This window comes from Anolis carolinensis, chromosome 5 (assembly GCF_035594765.1).
Source record: "Anolis carolinensis isolate JA03-04 chromosome 5, rAnoCar3.1.pri, whole genome shotgun sequence".
NCBI lineage: Eukaryota > Metazoa > Chordata > Lepidosauria > Squamata > Dactyloidae > Anolis > Anolis carolinensis.
In genome coordinates, this window is record NC_085845.1 from 181620194 (window position 1) to 181641807 (window position 21614).

The 21614-nt window shown below is 40.0% G+C and overlaps 1 protein-coding gene across 1 annotated transcript in view; it reads right to left on the reverse strand.

The window, feature by feature from the left end:
• The window catches only part of kdm7a (lysine demethylase 7A), a 74439-nt gene extending 53664 nt beyond the window's left edge, over positions 1 to 20775 (reverse strand). Inside the window, exon 1 of the mRNA XM_062983084.1 lies at positions 20421 to 20775. Coding sequence (XP_062839154.1) covers positions 20421 to 20590 — 170 coding nt within the window. The 5' untranslated portion in view covers positions 20591 to 20775. The remainder of the gene's footprint in view (positions 1 to 20420) is intronic.
• Positions 20776 to 21614: the final 839 nt, after the last annotated feature.

The window sequence follows — 21614 nt, forward strand, 5'->3', positions numbered from 1 at the left end:
TCTTTGCTGACGTTGGTAGGAAAAGGAAGAACAAGGAGGCAATAGGGCCTCTGCGAGGAGAAGATGGGGTAATTCTGACAGGGGATAGGAAAAAGGCAGAGCTATTTAATGCCTTCTTTGCCTCAGTCTTCTCACAAAAAGAAAGCCAGCCTCAACCTCAGCGACATGGAGTGGGCAAAGGATTGGGGGAAATCCAACCCCAAATAGGGAAACAAGTTGTCCAGGAATATCTGGCCTCTCTAAATGAATTCAAGTCTCCAGGGCCAGATCAACTACACCCAAGAGTATTGAAGGAACTAGCAGAAGTTATTTCGGAACCACTGGCAATCATCTTTGAGAGTTCTTGGAGAACGGGACAAGTCCCAGCAGATTGGAGGAGGACAAATGTGGTCCCTATCTTCAAGAAGGGAAAAAAAGGACGACCCAAAGAATTACCGTCTGGTCAGCCTCACATCGATACCAGGCAAGATTCTGGAAAAGATCGTTAAGGAAATGGTCTTCAAACACTTAGAAACAAATGTGGTCACTGCTAATAGTCAACACGGATTTATCAAAAACAGGTCATGCCAGACTGATCTCTTTTTTCGATAGAGTTACAAGCTGGGTAGATGCGGGGAATGCCGTGGATGTAGCCTATCTGGATTTCAGTAAGGCCTTCGACAAGGTCCCCCACGAGCTTCTGGCAAAAAAGCTAGTCAAATGTAGGCTAGGCAAAACTACGGTTAGATGGATCTGTAATTGGTTAAGGGAACGAACCCAAAAAGTGCTCACCAATGCGTCTTCTTCATCCTGGAAAGAAGTCACGAGTAGAGTGCTGCAGGGTTCCGTCCTGGGCCTGGTTCTGTTCAACATCTTTATTAACGACTTAGATGAAGGGTTAGAAGGCATGATCATCAAGTTTGTAGACAACACCAAATTGGGAAGGATAGCCAACACTCCAGAAGACAGGAGCAGAATTCAAAAAGATCTTGACAGATTAGAGTTGGGCTGAAACTAACAAAATGAATTCAACAGGAACAAATGCAAGATACTTCACTTAGGCAGAAAAAAATGAAATGCAAAGATACAGAATGGGGCACAGCAGTACCTGTGAAAAAGATCTTGAAGTCCTAGGAGGGGCTTAAAGAGCTAGGCATATTTAGCCTGCAGAAGAGAAGTCTGAGAGGAGACATGATAGCCATGTACAAATATGTGAGGGGAAGTCACAGGGAGGAGGGAGCAAGCTTTTTTGCTGCTGCCATGGAGACTAGGATGTGGAACAATGGCTTCAAACTAGAGGAAAGGAGATTCCACCTGAACATTAGGAAGAACTTCCTCACCGTGAGAGCTGTTTGGCAGTGGAACTCTCTGCCCCAGAGTGGGGTGGAGGCTCCTTCTTTGGAGGCTTTTAAGCAGAGGCTGGATGGCCATCTGTCAGGGGTGCTTTGAATGAGATTTTCCTGCTTCTTGCAAGGGGTTGGACTGAATGGCCACACTTGGGACGGGGGCGGGATCAAGAGCAGGAACTCCTCCGATAACCACAGTATTCAAGTTGGTCTGTAATGGGAGATGCAGTTCGTCATATTTATGGTACTAAAATCAAGTATTAATTTTTCCTTGTCCAAAACTAAAACAAATATTTTTGGCTGGAGTTGAACTTTAAAAATTTGCTTCTTCTGATTTAACAAACAAATGCAACTTAAATACAAGCCTACAGAACCTATCTTGTTAATAACCCAGGGGCTGCCTACAACTAGAGCAGATATTCTGGTTTGCCTTGTTGGCTGAAGTTTTTCTGCATTCCAATTTTCATAGCCATCAGGTTTCATCCTTCATCCTTGGGCAAGCATCCATTAGATGCTCAAACTTCTGTATTATTCAATCAGCATCTGTAGCAATAAACAGTATGTCCATATGCCTTATGATTTTCTCTACATTCTACTGTGTAGTAGCATTTGATTAGTGTGTGTACATGCCTTCAAACTGTTTGTTGACTGATGGCAATTACATTAATTTTATACAGCCTTCTTAGGTAAGAAATCCTCAGAGGTGGTTTTCCCTGTTTCTTCCTGCAATCAAGCAAATGTTATTTTGAAGGTTATTTTCCCTGTTGGGCCATGAAATGAAAGGGATACTTTGATTAGTAATTTTTATATTTCAGTATGTAATTTCTATCCATGGTTTACCAGTCATCAGCAAATCACTGGCCATTATCAGGTTATATGACTTCTCTCAGTGCTCTTCTGAACCCTATGATCAGGGTTTTATTTTAAGTCTGTACATCATGTTTGGTCAGATACTGAATCACTCAAGAGTGCAAGACTGTAGATGCATCACTATCATCTTCTGAATCAAATAGGTATTTCACATCCACATCATACAGAATTACTCCTGACTTGGTAAGTAGAATGTAGAGAAAATCATAAGGCATATGGACATACTGTTTATTGCTACAGATGCTGATTGAATAATATGGTAATTCCATATGATGCCGATTTCATTTCACTTTTTATATTTTCTTTAAAAATATATTATCTTTCTAAACTGTAAGCTCTTGAGTCCCAATTTTGGGAGGAAAGTAAAAAATATATTGTTGTTGTTGTTAGTCTATTCTGGCATCTCCATACAGCTGCTTAAATTTCCACACATGGTTTCTAACAATGATTTTTCTTATGGCACTATACTGTAATGCCCTTCATATCAACTAAGTGAAGCCCTGTTTAGCATCGTTTGTATGATCACAAATTAAGCCATGGTGCAATATCTTGTTACCATCACCTGCAGCCCAAATAGAAGTCCATGAACATTTTCATTCTTATTTAATTTCTTCAGACCATAAAAGTTTCATGTATTACCCTTTGAAGTTCTCTCTAAACCAGCAATAAAAGTTTCTATATTTTCATTGAAAATCATGCTTTCCACTAATGCAATGATCATATCCACTGCCTTAACTACTACACTGAAACCAAACACTACACCAGCATTGCCCACTACACTGTGCTGACTAGGGGATTATGAGACCTGCAGTCCAAACATTTGAGGAAACCCACATTATAAGATCGTTGCTTGCTCTTATTATTTATTATGACTGGAGTTAGGGCTGATGACAATACAGGCCCCTTTGTGGCTCACAATACTTCTCACATCAATTATAATGTACATATTGTTAGATGCACATTCACCCAATTTTAACCACAGGTTATCCACAGCTTTTTCTGTGTGACACAGATCTTCATTCTCTAAAATAGTAATCAAACCAAAGCCACGTTTTACGCCACTGGGTTAAAGATCCCCACCCCTGCTTTAAGACATTTCTTACTATATTTTTAAATAATATATCCAAGGTGGATCATTAATTTCAAAATCTCAACAGTTTTCACAGAAGTAGTCCAGCCCACGGAATATAAACTTGTAATCTGGAAAGTGTTATTTAAGGTCATTTAAGAGTAACATGAACTCAAGCCTTTCCCCCTTCTGGGCAATATATGATCTAACACATGTGCATGCTCTAACTTGCCTACCCTAGAACAAGTAAAAAAATGGCATTGTGGCTGGCATGTTATACTTCCCCCTTTTGCCCTTGATCAAGGGGAACCAACGAATAATATAGGTGAGCTATAGGCTTATTGAGCCAAAACATAGTATAATCTTCTGAGCTCAGTTTCATAATCAGTGGTGAAAAATGAGATTCCACAGAGTTGTAAATAGGTTCTCCCACTTCAAAAAGAACCCTGCTTAACAGATCCCGAATGCACTGTGTATGCATTTGGAAAACAAAGGTGTAATAAGAATAAAAGCCACCAGCAGCTTAACAATATGCAACAACAAAAATGGACAAATACTGAATAGCAGGTATAGAAAAGATATTGGTTGTTTTAGAAAAGCAGAACCTAAGAACTTAATACTTGGTACATCGGCTAATATAGATATAGTGGACACACCCATTTAAAAAATCTTGCAAAAACTTTGCAACATCCAAAATTGCTGTTATCTTATGAATGGTATCCAAAGGTATAATTTCTATAACAATTTTTGTGAAATCAATTAATGGCCTAAGATTTACCTGATAAAACATATTCAACTTAATTTAAATAAATAATATGCTGCTAAATCTAACCCCAACCTGTCAAAGTCAATGTTTTAAAACAAGAAACTATGTGTTACTTATGTGTATGAACTTATTTTATGTATTATATAGTTAATATAAAATTTATCACAAGTTGAACAAAATGAGGAAAGGATGAGAAGTTTGAATAACAGGTACCAATGCTTATGACCTAAAAGGTGAACAAATTGATCTGTACGCATTTGACAAAAAGCGAAACATATTACTAAGTATTTTCAGTTTGTTCATAATTGACAACAAAGAAGCATATTACTTTTTACTCAGACATAGCTTATCCGTCTTGAGTATTTCAAATCTTAACTAAAAGCTATGAGACCACCCTCCCACAGGTAGAGACTCTCCTCCCTGAATCAAATAACATAGCTTACTGCCTTAAAAAGGCCTTGTTCCCAAAGGAAATTACACAAAAAACTGAGTTTCTGCCACAATAGTAGCATCTTCTTATTGGATTGTAATCCTACCCCAGTTAGCTTTTTAAAAATGTTAATGCTGATGACCATAATACAAATGTTCTATTCTGTTTAGGAAAGTTTGTTCTGACTGATGAGACATCTCAATTGGATGGCCTTGTTTTACAAAATGTATTCTGTATCAATGAAATTACAAAAAAGTATTTTCTCAAAAGAAGATGAATGCATGCCATTTCCTTCAGATTGGATGTGCACAATAACAATAACAACAACAAAACAGTTGCCAAACACTTCCCTTTCTACCTCCACAGGAATGATATGCTGCTTAGGGATCATAGAGACCCACATACATCAGAGAAATATACCTACCCCTCCCCTTCCCGTTTGATACACAGCTGCTCTTCCCGTTTGATACACAGCTCTACTTTTGACATTTATTTATTTACTAGCTGTACCCGGCCACGCATTGGTGTTAAATGGAAAAGAGCAAAGAGAAAGAGGTTTCTAATGTATTTAATTTCACAATACTTGTGGGTATACAATATTTTTAGTTGTTCCATTGTCTGTGCAGATATAGAGATTGTCTGGTTTGCCGATTCTAGAACACGCAACATATAATTGTTCATGTAAAAAGCAATCCATATCTAGATCTAAAACACAGAATTCTAAAGATTGGCCCTGAGCTTTGTTGATAGTGATTGCAAAAGTCAGTCAAATTGGGAACTGAAATCTCTTAAATTGAAATGGCATATCTGTTGGAGTCATAGGAATGCGAGGAATGAGTACATCTTCAACCATGAATATCAAGGCAAATAATCCACAATGTCAGCTTTAAACTGGATTACATGTCAGTGTAGACTTAGGGCCCTTCCTCACAGCCATATAACCCAGAATATGAAGGCAGATCATCCACAATGTCTGCTCTGAACTAGGTAATCTGAGTCCAGGCTGCCATGTAACCCAGTTCAATGTGGATAGAATCATAGAGGTGGAAGAGACCTTCCGTGCCATCCAGTCCAACCCCCTGCCAAGAAGCAGGCAGATGGCCATCCAGCCTCTGCTTAAAAGCTTCCAAAGAAGGAGCCTCCATCACAGTCCGGGGCAGAGTTCCACTGCCAAACAGCTCTCATGGTGAGGAGGTTTTTCCTTAATGTTCAGGTGGAATCTCCTTTCCAGTAGTTCTGCGTCCTAGTCTCCAGAGCGGCAGAAAACAAGCTTGCTCCCTTCTCCCTATGACTTTCCTTACATATTTATACATGGCTATCATGTCTCCTCTCAGCCTTCTCTTCTGCAGGCTAAACATGCCCAGCTCTTTAAGCCGCTCCTCAAAGGGCTTGTTTCTCCAGACCCTTAATCATTTTAGTCGCCCTCCTCTCGACACTTTCCAGCTTGTCAACATCTTCCTTCAACTGCGGTGCCCAGAATTGGACACAGTATTCCAGGTGTGGTCTGACCAAGGCAGAATAGAGGGGGAGCATGACTAGATGCTATACCCCTTTTATGCAGGCCAAAATCCCACTGGCTTTTTTTGCCGCCGCATCACATTGTAGGCCTATGTTTAACTTGTCCACGAGGACTTCAAGACCTTTGTCACATGTACTGCTGTCGAGCCAGGTGTCCTCCATTCTGTATCTTTGCATATCATTTTTTCTGCCTAAGTGAAGTATCTTGCATTTGTCCCTGTTGAACTTCATTTTGTTAGTTTCAGCCCATCTCTCTATTCTGTTAAGATCGTTTGGAATTCTGCTCCTGTCTTCTGGAGTATTGGCTATCCCTCCCAATTTGGTGTCGTCTGCAAACTTTATGATCATGCCTTCTAAGTCAGGGGTCCCCAAACTTTTTAAACAGGGGGCCAGTTCACAATCCTTCGGACCGTTGGAGGGCAGGACTATAGTTGGCCACCGAGCAATAACAACAACAACAACAATAAAGAGGGTTGGAAGAGACCCCTTGGGCCATTGAGTCCAATCCTCTTCTGCTTTTGTGCACCGAAAACACAAGCAAAGCACCCCTGACAGATGGCCTCCCAGCTTCAATGTTAATAAATAATAATAATAATAATAATAAAGAGGGTTGGAAGAGACCCCTTGGGCCACTGAGTCCCACCCCTTTCTGCCTCTGGCACCAAAAGCACAAGCAAAGCACCCCTGACAGATGGCCACCCAGCCTCAATGTTAATAATAATAATAATAATAATAATAATAATAATAATAATAATAATAATAAAGAGGGTTGGAAGAAACCTCTTGGGCCATTGAGTCCCACCCCCTTCTGCCTCTGGCACCAAAAGCACAAGCAAAGCACCCCTGACAGATGGCCACCCAGCCTCAATGTTAATAACAACAATAATAATAATAATAATAATAATAATAATAATAATAATAAAGAGGGTTGGAAGAGACCTCTTGGGCCATTGAGTCCCACCCCCTTCTGCCTCTGGCACCAAAAGCACAAGCAAAGCACCCCTGACAGATAGCCACCCAGCCTCAATGTTAATAACAATAATAATAATAATAATAATAATAATAATAATAATAATAAAGAGGGTTGGAAGAGACCTCTTGGGCCATTGAGTCCAACCCCCTTCTGCCTCTGTGCACCAAAAGCAGATGCAAAGCACCCCTGAGAGATGGCCACCCAGCCATAATAATAATAATAATAATAATAATAATAATAATAATAATAATAATAATAAAAAAACAGTCCTAGACGCTTGGGAAGTGTTCAACTTGTGATTTTGTGATATGAAATCCAGCATATCTATCTTGTTTGCTGTTTCATAATAAAATAATAATAATAATGGTTGTAAGAGAAGAAGAGACCCCTTGGGTCATTTAGCCCAACCCCCTTATGCCCTTGTGCCTTGGGGGCCGAATAAATGGCTTCGATGGGCCGCATCCGGCCCCCGGGCCTTAATTTGGGGAGCCCTGATCTAAGTCATTGATAAAGATGTTGAACAGAACAGGGCCCAGGACGAAACCCTGCAGCACTCCACTCGTGACTTCTTTCCAGGATGAAAGAAGTCACTGGTATTGGTGAGCACCCTTTGGGTTCATTCGCTTAACAAATTACAGATCCACCTAACCATAGTTTTGCCTAGCCCACATTTGACTAGTTTGCCAGAAGGTCGTGGGGAACCTTGTCAAAGGCCTTACTAAAATCCAGATACGCTACATCCACGGCGTTCCCCGCATCTACCCAACTTGTAACTCTATCGAAAAACGGGATCAGGTAAGTCTGGCATGATTTGTTTTTGATAAATCCGTGTTGACTATTAGCAATGACCGCATTTGTTTCTAAATGTTTGAAGACCACTTCCTTAATGATCTTTTCCAGAATCTTGCCTGGTATCAACATGAGGATGACCAGACGATAATTCTTTGGGTCATCCTTTTTCCCTTCTTGAAGATAGGGACCACATTTGTTTTCCTCCAATCTGCTGGTACTTCTCCCGTTCTCCAAGAACTCTCAAAGATGATTGCCAGTGGTTCCGAAATAACTCCCTCTAGTTCCTTCAGTACTCTTGGAAGTAGTTGTTCCAGCCCTGGAAACTTGAATTTGTTTAGAGCGGCCAGGTATTCTTGGACAAATTGTTTCCCTATTAGGGGTTGGATTTCCCCCAATCCTTCGCCCACTCCATGTTGCTGAGGTTGAGAACGGCTTTTTTTGTGAGAAGACTGAAGCAAAGAAGGCATTGAGTAGTTCTGCTTTTTCCCTATCCCCTGTCACCATCACCCCATCTTCTCCTCACAGAGGCCCTATCGCCTCCTTGTTCTTCCTTTTCCTACCAACGTAAGCAAAGAAGCCCTTTTTATTGTTTTTAATGTCTCTGGCAATCCTGAGCTCATTTTCCACTTTAGCCTTGCGAACCTTTTCCCTACAGGAGTTGGCTATTCGTCTGAATTCTTCTTTGGTGATTTTTCCCCTTTTCCACTTCTTGTGCATGTCTCTTTTGAATCTTAGCCAAGTTAGAAGTTCTTTGGACTGGTATGCAGCTATGTGGAAGGGGCCTAAAGAAAGACACAGGGTGCCCAAAGGAGTCCCGATGAAATAAATAATAAACATACAGTGGCATTCCTAAGGGCGGGGGTGACATTGGAAGAGGAAAGAAGGGAGGTCCACCCCCCCCCCTCAGATGAGTCAATGATTGACAGCAAGGGCTTTTAAAAGGGGGGGGCTTTGAAATTAGGGAATCCCAATGGAGGGGGGGGGGTGATGTGCAAGCCCGCACAGCCAAGTAAGCACACAGAGCCCAAGAAGCGAGTCGTGCCTTAGGCCTGGCTTAGTGGGTGGGTGGCCGAGACACGCTCCCTCTCCTTCTCACTCAGGCGCAACTTTGGACTGAGGCAGGGAAGCAGCGTTGAGGGGGGAAGATGAAAGTGGGCCCCAAGGCCCACTCCCGGTGTGCGCCCCCACGCAATCCCGCCCTCTTCAAGACAGAGTGAGCAGCGCTGAAACAAAGGATAGACTACTCTCACACAGAGGGAGAAAGACAGGAATACATAAAATAAATGATAAACTATACTCATGAAATGTAAAAACATAAAAACATGTGCATATTTGAATGCAACATTGTGTTCAAATTTCAAAGCAATCGGTGAAATATTTTGGGAGTTTTGTATGTTTGAACAAACGAACATTTACATTTTTATTTATATAGATTTAGCACCAACAATGTATAGAACACTTTACAAGTAAAACAACCAAAAATAGTGGGTCCTGCCAAAGGTGTACAATCTAAAAACATATAGTTTTTTCCTGTCTTTCTTACTGACCTTTAGAGCAGGGATAGATGAAATGTGTACTTTGCTATCTCTGCTCTCATTAATAGGCTTAGGACTACAAATTTTGTATACGCTTTTATGTTTATACATTTTCTAGATCCACATTGGAGGCATTTTTTTTAGATCACAGGATGTTATCATTTTCCTTGTGTACTTAGTATGATTTGGACAGTTAAAAGGGTGGGGGGGATAATTTGGTGCATTAAGTGCATTCAGCAACATACTTGCAGTATGTCACATAATTTATATGAAAAATACATTTTATTCCATATTATATTAAAATGTAAAATACTTTCTTGCTCTAGTTACCTTTTTTACAAACGCAAAAGTGATTTCATGTATAATCATTTCACTTTTGTGGCAACATCAGCACCATACTTTATAGAGAGGAATGAACTCAACATTTTTCACAAGAATCACCAATTCAAAGGCCTTCTTTACTTAATGCCAGACTAATGGAGATTAAATATTAATTCAATTCAAAGAGACCTTGACCTGAAAAAGTAGTGCTATTTGTTCAGAAGTCACAGTATTAGTGTGATGCAGGCTTGGAGACATTTAAAATTTCTAAAGAATTACATATTCGTTTAGTAGATTTTGCTGTTTGCTGTCATACCACTTATATTTAAAAAGTACTCAAAAGTAAAACCCTGTTTTGCTGAATTCCAAGCTCCTATTGTTTCTATTTTATCTCATATTTTAGCGCCTGCTAGGGAGGAAATACAGATGCTGAGCCCACACTTGAGACCAATGGCCCATTATAATGATACAATGGACAAATAGTGTTAGATTCACTGTGTTTCCAATTTCGTTTTTATCTATGTAACCTATGAAAGCAATCGGTAGGTTTTATGTTCACTCAGAGCAACTTTCAGTTAACCTAGTTTGAATCTATACATGGGGAATTAGCTGCCTGAGAAATTCATTGAAATTGTAAACAGACAGGCTGCGGTAAGGTGGCCAGGTTATCCAACTGATAACAAAGGAAGTGAATAATAATAATAATAATAATAATAATAATAATAATAATAATAATAATACTTTATTATTATACCCCACCTCCATCTCCCCAAAGGGACTCAGGGCGGCTTACATGGCGCCAAGCCCGGATAAAACAGCAAACCAAAATAAAATAACATCAAGAAATACAAACACAGGCATTAAAATTTAACACTCTGGACATAGTAAAAGCATAAAATGATAATGATGGTAAAAACATGGATTTGGAACCCAAGTAGAGGGGGTAAAATGAACTGGGCAAAGTGCAATGAGTGAATATTGTAACACGAGGTAGTTGTAATAAAAAGAATAAAGTTAGATCTCTTGAAATGTATGCATTCAAATCACTAGAGCAGTGATAAGTTTGGTGTGGTGGATTTAGTGATACTGAAATAGAATTATTAATTGCTTAAATTAATGTATATTCTGATGTATATTCTGAAAGCTAAGTAACACCAGTACAGTAGAGCCTGACTTATCCAACCTTCGCTTATCCAACATTCTGTATTATCCAACGCAGTCTGCCTCCTGCCCAGATCCACAGCTGTTTTGCTAGGCAGCAATTCTATCTTTATTTGTAATCAATTTTTTAGTAGTCAATGTTTTGGTAGTCAATGTTTTCAACACATTGCAATGTTTTGGTATTAAATTTGTAAATACAGTAATTACTACATAACATTACTCTGTATTAAACTGCTTTTTTCTGTCAATTTGTTGTAAAACATGATGTTTTGGTGCTTAATTTGTAAAATCGTAACATAATTTGACATTTAATAGGCTTTTCCTTAATCCCTCCTTATTAGCCAACATTTTGCTTATCCAACGTTCTGCCGGCCCGTTTATGTTGGATAAGCAAGACTCTACTGTATTTTCAAAAAAGAGGTATTTGAGGCTATAAATTGTAACAGTGTAGCTAAAAAGATACAAACATATGGGACAGAAGCCTGCAACTGTGTCTTGTTATATACAATTTTAGTGGTTTTTTTTTAAGTCTGGTAGCTCAAAGATTAACAGGTTTACTGGGTCATAAGCTTTCACAGGCTAGCTAAACTGATTTCAGATGCATGGTCACATACATTGTTACAGAGCAGTTAAAATGTGGTATAATAGCTAAATCTCCACAAAGTGTGTGTACAGTTAGCTTGATCATGCATCTGACCAACCGTGTTCTAATGAACTACACTGTGCACCACAATAAATCCACTAGATTCTTAATGCCACAAAATGTTGTTTTGCTATAGTATTGTTACTAACTTTGTTTTCTCTCTATCATCAAAATAGTCACAGCAGAGACCTAGGTGACGGAACAGTGAATTAACCTCTCTCATATGTCTTCTCAAGCAGTCAGTGTAACATTAATAAAGATTTGAGGGGTGATGACAGGAGGTTGCTGTAGTCTCTAGAAATTATCTCACATGCTACAGAATCCCGTGTTTTTAAGAGTCAATCTTGTGCTAAAGTTCTAACGACCAATCAAAAACCCAGTTTGAAGCTGATGGAAATGGCCTCTTACTTGGTGCTGAGGATCCCCTGAAAGATTGTTTGGGAAGACCTCAATATACATGATGAAACCATTGGAACCAAAAACGCTCAGTTCTTCATAACCACAGTGCTGTCCTAACAAGTCATAATACCAAAATTGTATCAGAAAATACTGAATGTGGAGGAAACATGTGTCCCAGAAGATTGGCACAATGACATCTCTTGCTTTCTTTGCAGAGCCCATGCAACACACTGTTATATTTCTAAGCTAACTGCAATGAAGCAAGTGGGATTGGCTAGAATACAGGAAGGAAGACAAAGGGATTCATGCTGTTGTTCTAAATCAGTGGTTCTCAACCTGTGGGTCCCTAGGTGTTTTTGCCTACAATTCCCAGAAATTCCAGGCAGTTTACCAGCTGTTAGGATATCTGGGAGTTGAAGGCCAAAACATCTGGGGACCGACAGGTTGAGAACCACTGCTCTAAATCATCCATAAACAAACTTGGTAAAAACAGAATAAATGATGCAACCCAAGATACATAAATAGGTGGGAAAGGGAAATCCTAGCTACAGTATTGCATTCAAAAGTATTAAGGAGAAAAAGTTTCAAAGTTATTTATGATCTTTGAGGTCCCTGTCAACTACTGACCAGTCAGCTAGGAAAATCAGTGATGACAGCAACTGGGCTTCTCAAAAACAAGTCCAGACAGGATAATCTTATCAAATTACAGTAGAAGAACAGTAGCTTAGTTGTATAGTGTGAATTATAAAGGGGAACAACTGTGTAATTCTACTTTGATTTGGTCACATCTCACCTGGAACACTATGACGAGTTCTGGAATCCACACTTTAAGGAAGATATTGGAAAGTTAGAACATGTTCAGAACAGGTCAACAAAGATGATAAAAGTGAAACTAAGTCTGAAGGTTTTCCATTGTAAAGAGATACAATACTTTAAGTTGATTACCACAGCACCTCTCAAATACCTGAAATGCTTTTACATGTAAGATAGAGCAAAGTTGTATTTCTGATAACCAGAGAGGAACCTGACCTAAAAGGTTAGGTAAAGGTTTTCCCCTGATGTTAAGTCCAGTCGTGACCGACTCTGGGGGTTGGTGCTCATCTCCATTTCTAAGCCGAAGAGCCGCCGTTGTCCGTAGACACCTCCAAGGTCATGTGGCCGGCATGACTGCATGGAGCACCGTTACCTTCCCGCTGGAGCGGTACCTATTTATCTATTCACATTTGCATGTTTTCGAAATGCTAGGTTGGCAGAAGCTGGGGTTAACAGCAGGTGCTCATTCCGCTCCCGGGATTTGAACCTAGGACCTTTCGGTCTGCAAGTTCAGCAGCTCAGTGCTTTAACACACTGCACCACCACCTGACCTAATAGATTAAAACCACAAAAGATTCCAATTAAGCATTAGAATAATATGCTGCTTTCCTGTAACTATGGTTCTTTGAGAGGTCATATGTGAACTTAAACAAATAGATTATTTGTAACTTCTAGAGATACTACACAAGCATTTTGGCAGTAGCATAATCTATTCCCTGTACAACATACCACAGTATACTTTCCACAAAAACTGCCAGTTCCATGGATGCTGAAGCAGTAGTCAAAAAATGGCCTTGCCTGTGTGTAAAACAGCCCTTGCAAAATGTCAAAATGGTACATTTTTAACTTTTTTTTTAAAAAAAAAAAACCTCAACCTCTCCCAAATCTGAGGGAGGTTTAGGTCTCATTTGATCCTCAAAAATTGATGGACAGTATCCATACAGTCTCCAGTAAAACTTTGCCTGCTGCCACAGCACAATATGTTATCATGTATACAATATATTTTATCCAAGGTATGGAGACAAATCTTCACATCACATAATAACTTCATTATGGTTGACAGTTATAAATGTGATAGATCAAGATAGTATCTACAGCAAACTGTTTAATATGACCTATTTTATTTGACAAGCTGGTAAAATATGGTCTAGATGCTGCTACTATTATGTGAATTCATAACTAATTAAGTACCCTTACCCAAATAATACTTATCACTGGCTCCGAGATAACCTAAAGATTTATTGTGTGAAAAAGCAAGACTGTTCCACAAAGAACAGTGTATTGTGTGCACTACACTATTTTCTGTCCAGGAAAATGTTTTCATTTTAAAAATCAAGGTTTTTGGAAATGATATTTTGGGTTAAAAAATAATCCAATGTCTGAAAAATCACTGAAAAGGGTTCGTAGGGGAAATTTTTTGAAATGATTCAGTTATTCTTGAGAAAATACAGTAACCCAAAATGTATATCCCAATACCAAACGCAGGACCAAATCTTCTACTGACAGCAACACAACAACATTCAAAGTTATTTTGACAGCAAGAAGTATATGAAAATAAAATCGAGTTGCAGAGAAAAATATAAATGCATCATTTAGACAGAAAGCCAGAATGGGCACACCTAGGCTAACAGTCAGTGGTGTAATATGTCAATTTTGAAGGCCAATACAATTGTAGAACAAATGTACAGAAATAACATAGCCAGTTCCATGAAATATAGTGTTATCCAATTATTCTCCTTTGCTTACACTTAACTTAGAGTATTTTTTCCATAAACATTTGTTTCAAAACGATATTAAGAAACAATTAGTCCAGAGATGGGAGGCAAAAATAACAAAGACAGAGTCTATGATGAAAGACTACGAAATTCAAGATGTTTAGCCTGAAGAACACATTTTCTAGTCCACTGAAGATCAGGACATCAAAGCACTAAGTCCACATTACAAAAAAGAAAAAATGATTTGACTAAAGTTTAGGAAGAAATTCCTGAACATAATAAAAGTTCTTCAAATTTTGAGCAACTGTGAAACAAACTTCATCAGATAACAGTGGATTCCACATTCCCATGATAAGTATTGCTACAGAGGCAGATTTATTACATTAGCAGATACTTGAATTTAGATCGCTTTTGAGATCCTTTCCAGTTCTGTGATCTTTCATACCCACAGACCAGTCCTCCCTGAGTTGGTGCTATCCAGATGTGGTGAGCCACAATTCCCACCACTCCCAACCTGCATGGTGAATTATACAAAAACTGCTACAGACAGTACAGATAAATTTATGCTATCAAGACATACAGATGAGTGTATTCGATTAAGCAGCACCTTCAGGGCAAACATTTAATACAGCATTTACTGTGGGCAGATTGGTGGGTTTTTGCCTTGCTAACAGTAAAGTGGGAGGACTTCAGTGAGAGAGCCATAGCTAATTTCCAAACTATAATTTCAAAATATATTACATTCTTACCTGAAAGACATTTAGGTACCTCCTTGTGAACATTTAGTTGGGAGTAAGCCTCCCTGATTTTAGAGGAATTTACAGCAGGATAACCATACAAAGATTACACAGTATCTAGATTAACAAGTGTGGGGGCAAAAAACAGAAACCTAAGACGTTACCCAGCTGGACCAAGGCAGAAAAAAAAGACACATCTGGCTTATATTTGTCAAACAGCATGTGCTACTTGCTTTTATCTGGGATCTCACCTGGCTTGAAACAATTAATGACTATGGCCCCATCTACACTATCATATAACGCAGCTTGATAATGCAGTTTTATTGCACTGAATTGCATTATATGGCAGTCTAGAAGCATATAATGCAGTTCTATGCAATTAGACTGCAGTATGAAACTGCATTATATGGTAACGTAGATAGATCCCATGTTGAATGTTTTGTAAAACAAATGTAAGATGCTTTTCACTCAATACAATTACAGTACTTCGATGGTGTTTTAACTGCCATGGCAAAATCCTATGAAATCCTAAAATGTGTAGTTTGGCAGGTTATTAAAACTGGCAGAAAATGTTGACTATTTCAGAAAGCTACAAATCCCAGAATTCCATAGGATAGATTCATGGAAAATACTATAATTGTGTCATATGAAAGAGATCTTTATAAAAGAAGCAAACTTTCAGTATAGAACAGTAGCAGATACATGGATTAGAGAAGAGATAATTACAGTTCAACTCTCGTATCTGGAAAACTGATATTGGGGGTTTCTATATACTCTCTAGGAATTTTAGGTCCTCAAGGTGATTCTATGGTATGCTTAAACCAGAAGATGGCCACAGATTCACACTGGAGGACCTAGTTTGCTTTAAGAGCTGCCCTCTTTAGGCATTTCCTTGGTCCTTCAATGCAAATTCATGGTATTGACAACAATAAGCCTGCCCGCCCTCCCCCCCCCCCCCCCAACAGCTGCACTTCCAAAGCTGACAACAAGGGACATCAGATTTAGCTGAAAGCATGATTTTCAATTCAGTAGGGGCTGCCTGTGTATCACCTATACCAGATTATGGTCAAACAGAACAGTATTTCTAAATACAAAGTCTCCAGGGGTAGTTCCTGGTCACCTTGAGCCCCTTTTGAATCCCATTAAGGCCACCTTGAATTCCATCTTGACATAAAAGTGGACTATAAATAAATTCATTAAATAAATACATGCATCTAAATGAGGAGAATTCAAGTACAGTAGAGTCTCACTTATCCAACACTCGCTTATCCAACGTTCTGGATTATCCAACGCATTTTTGTAGTCAATGTTTTCAATTTATCATGATATTTTGGTGCTAAATTAGTAAATACAGTAATTACAACATAACCTTACTGCATATTGAACTACTTTTTCTATCACATTTGTTGTATAACATGATGTTTTGGTGCTTAATTTGTAAAATCATAACCTAATTTGATGTTTAATAGGCTTTTCCTTAATCTCTCCTTATTATCCAACATATTTGCTTATCCAACGTTCTGCCAGCCCGTTTACGTTGGATAAGTGAGGCTCTACTGTATATAATAAGATATACTCATGCAATTCACAGAACATTGGTTAACTTATATTACAGCCCAATTCTTAAAATATTTGTTCAGAAGTACATACCACTGAGTTTCCTTTGGACCTATAATATTGATAGGACTGAAACTTAAATCTGTCTTCTTATAATAAATTTTAGGATCAAACTCTTGAAAAAGCCTATGCTAGTAAAACTTTAAGAGGTTTTCTCTAAATATATTATGAAAAATCTTTTAGAAGTTAGTTTACGTGGCATACAAGCTAAGAACATAGCATATCAATGTGCACACTTTTTTGCCTGAACTGATAGGTTTATGACTGCAATAAACACTATATAAAACTCAGATATATTTCAACAAGAACCAAGGCAGCACACCTGCATCCATATGTTACAGTAATATTGACTTACAGCCAAAGCCACTTAAACTTTCACGCATCCTGTCAATTTTTGCAGGCTAGCTGCACTCTAGACACATTTTGAATGATACCAGCATGTTTGAAAAGTCTATCTATTCAACATTCTATACACTGAGCATCTCCTTTACAGGTCAGCTGTCAATGACTACATAACATAGCACTGTAGTAACTAGCCCATAGATTCATGCAATGCAAAAATTGCACATGTGGCAAGCAATCTGGTTTATAAGAGACAATTTATACTTGGATGCTACACACAACCCACCACATTCTAAATGAAATAGTTTCCCTCAATCTTGTGAAAAAGTCAATATGAGGGACATCTCAGACTCAGAGATCTGAGATCTAAATCTCCAAAGTATAAAATATCTTAGCCAAGATGCAAAGCTTGTACAATTCCTATTCAAATCCAGCACTGTAGACTGAATATTGAATTATAATATTTTAAAGTTTACAAGCTATTTGAGATCTTGTAGCTGAACAAGTTAAAAAAATCAAAATATAGTCTGAGAACCAGCATGGTGTAGTGGTTTCAGTGTCAGTCAATTACATGCACATTAACACTTCTGAATAGCTTTTCTAAATTTGAAAAGATCCCAAGATAACACAAAGTTCATTTACATAACTATAAAATAGTTGCTGGTGAGTCCCACCATCCACATAAGTAAACTACAAAGGTAACAACTGAGGATGGCATAATAATCAAGAAACAAAGATAAACAAACAACACTACATACATCTATGGCAATCCAAATTTGTTAAAGTATATTTCAGTATAACGATACCTGCAAGAGAACAAAAGCTGGTTTGCTTTGACCTGGTTGACTGCCACTTCAGCTTTAGGAAAATTTCATTTAAAAAGCATATACAGGTACAAGCAAAATACTATTACAGCACAATAGATTATAGGTATATTCAGAAGCAAGTCCCACTTACTGCTAGGTAAGTGTGTGCAGTATTGTATCAGATCTCAATTTCAAATAAGCACGCATAGTATAGGGCTTTATGTCATTTAGAAATTGCTTATAGTAATTAGATAACAAATGATTGAGTACTGAGTTACTAAAAGGAATGAATTAGAGATTGGTTGGTTTCTTTTCCACAAAAACATTTCCTAAAAGCAATTAAGATTTGTGCTGCTATTTGTGCATATATTCATACACACACACACAAAAGATGCCTATTACACACTTGCTCTCCCAAGTAACCTAAGTTTATTCAAATTTATATCCACCCTATCAAATGCAAGGCACAATTTGGAAGTTTCCTACAGTCCATCCCCATACCTTCTTTTAAATGTATAAATTAACTTTTAAAAACATTTTGAATGAGTTAAAAACAAATCCCCACACACTGATATAAATATTACTGCTACGCAACATGACTTGACAGAGAATATTATCGTAAGAGGTTTGTCATATTTGTCAACAGTGGCTTTAGAAAACCTAGACATACATAATATTCAGATTTCATTTGGATGGGGAAAGCTTTATTCCTTAACTTCTCAAGAACAGAAGTAAACAGATTTTTAAACGGGCTTTTGAGGTTGACATCTGGCACTTTAGTGTGAACTGATGACAGCTAGTTTTATCCTTAGATGTTCTGTGTTTTTAAATTGTGCTATTTTGATGTTATGTTATATGCGTTGATTGTGGTTGTTATTATAATTTTATATGATATTGTTTTATATTCATGTAGAATTTTATATTGTATGCTACACCTTGTGGTGCTTTTGTAAGCCACCTGAGTCTCTTCGGGGAGATGGTGGCAGGATATAAATAAAGTTTTATTATTATTATTATTATTACATAACTTAATGCCATGCCTCGTTTTGTTCCTGTGCCGATCTACTAAAAAGTAAACCCTGCTAAGTCCAGTTAGACTAATCTGGTCTGTGTGTAGGATCTCTGCGTTTATTAATATTCTCACTGTCAGGGAGCACATTGAATCCATTTAGAGAGAAACACAGAATCCCAAAGGTGAGGAAACCTATGCACCTGCAACTGAAGGCAGGTGCATTCTGGCGATGGCTTCGTCTCAAACGCGAACAATGCCTTTGCAGAAATCATTATGTGCGGCTTAACTCTAAAGGCCAGATACAGACCCTTTCGCTCCCCCAGTCTTTTCTCTTTTGATATCTTTCTCTGATCCCAGTGTGATCGACAAACGTGCGGCCTGGCCCTTTAAAATCAGCTTCCCGTCCAAAGCCAGCAGAGGGAGGAGAAGAGACCGTCTCGCCAGCTCCATCGTGACTCTGTTTTTGTTAAATGGGGGGCATTTAAATACCCTGTTGTCAATCAAACCGCACTTCCCTTTAACAGCCGCGGTGGATAAATATTGTTCTGGCCGATGGCCCTTTCCCCGAAAACTTCAAAAAGGAAAAAGGCACCGTTCAGTTTCCATGGAGGAAAGATCAAAGCGAGGAAAAGGAGCCACTTGCGCCACCAAGCCCTGAAACTTACTCCTTTGTTTAAATGCCCACGAACAACCCTCCCTCCTTCTCATCCTGGAAGCGCTGGATGGCCCTTTTATTTTACCAGCCTCGCTGCTCACACGTTTATTGATACAAATAGATATATTTAGCAAAGTAGACGAAAGACGAGCATCAACAACAACAATAATAACAATAATAATAAATCTTTATTTATATCCCGCTTTTCTCCCCCACGGGACCCAAACCGGCTTACAGCATATTAAAATCATGTCAACAACAATCCAAACATATCAATAATAAGTATGAAACGTCATAAAATGAACAGTTTAAAACAACAATAATATACATTCACATTTTTGTGGAATATTGCACTTTGTTCCAGTCCATAAACATTATGGTGTTTCTTATCCCTTCATATTAGTTTCCTTCACGAAAGGCACCTTAAAAGCCGAAAGAAGGGGGTACAGGGCAGGACACGGGGGGCAACACAAGCCCCCTCGGCAATAAACGCACATAAACACACAAAGGCACAGCAGTGCAAAAAACGAGGGGCTCAACTTTTCCCCGGCAGGCTCCAAACTCCTTAAAAGAAGCCTCCCGTCAAAATGCGAGGCTGCGGCGTCCTTATGTAACTCTTTATTATTTTGTGTAGGATGAGAGAGACGGAGCTCCCAACCACCGCTTCCTGGTTCCCGGAAACCCCAACAAATAAATGCAGGCCACCACAACGCCAACGCGCCTCCCCTTCCCCGCATTGTCTTGTTTGTTGTCTTCGCCGGAAGAGGGTCTTCCCCTCACAACACACACACGCAGCCTCTTGGAGGGGGACGGAAGGGAGGAAGGAAGGAAGGGGGCAATGCGTTGTTGTTGTTGTTCCTTTCCCTTCCAGCCACCCGCCCGGCCCTCTTCCTGGCCCCGACTCTTTCTCCCTGCTTTTACCTGCCGTGGAACCAGTCCTTGCATATGTCGCACTCGATCATAAAGCGGCTCACGTCGTAAGGCTCCCGGCAGACGCAATAGACGGGTGTCGCGGCGGCGCTCGTGGCGGCGGAGGAGTTGCTGCCGGTGGCGGTCGTCGTGGCCGTCGCCTCCGCCGCCGCTCCGGCCATCTTTAAAGAACTCGCTCACTCACTTCTCTTCCTTTGACTGACTGACTATGACTGACTGTGACTGACTGGCTGGCTCGCTCCCTCGCGCGCCCCCTCCCTCCCCCCACTCCCCGGCCGACCAACAGCCAGTTCTGTCAGTCAAGTAGCAGGGCCAATCAGGAACGCGCGCGTGCCGGGGGCTTCCCTCCTCCCCCCCCTCACCACCACCAAGAAGTGAGCTCGCTCGCTCGCGCGTGCGCGGTATATTCCCAACGTTGAGCGAGCTCGCGCTCTCTCGCGCGCGCGCGCACGCTATCCTTTTTTTTTTCTTCCCCTCCCTGCGCGCGGCGGCGGCAAAGGGGACAGTCACGTAAGGTACATTTCGGAGCATGCGCACTAAAGAAAGACACAGAGAGAGGAGTGAGGAAGGAGCGCAGTCCTCTTTTTCCTCCTCCTCCTCTACGTCAGAAACGCACGTGTGCGCGCGCGCACGCACACAAAGCGGTGAGAAGTTCTGCTGAAAGGCGTGCGCGCGCGCGAGAGTCCCCTTGCCGGAAGTTATTTCCCTTCCTCCCCTCCCTCCTTGTGCCCCCGCCTTTCTCTCGTTCTGAATTGTACGTAGAGAGAGAAAGAGAGCACGTGCCAGACAACCATCCCCACACAACCGCCCTCCTTTCTTCTCTCTCCCCCCCTCCCCCTCCCGTTCCATTCTGGTAGGCGGAGCTCGAGACGGAACAAACGAATCACCGCGTCTCTCAAGGCGCACACGCGTTAGCCACGCCCCCACCTTCCACTCCTACTCCTTCTTCTCTCCCCCCTCCCTTCCCCGAACTCCGTCACGTGCCGGGAGGGGAAGGTGCCGCGAGGACATCCTTCGCTCCCTTCCTTCCTTCCTTCGTTCTTATGCAAGGCGCGTTTACGGAAATTGCCGAAAAGAGCCGAAGTGCTTTCTTCGGAGCGGATCGCTCTGAGAAGGCTGTAACTTGCCAACACCACTTTTTTTTAACCTTAGGAATTAAACACAGTAGCTGAAGTGTGAAATATT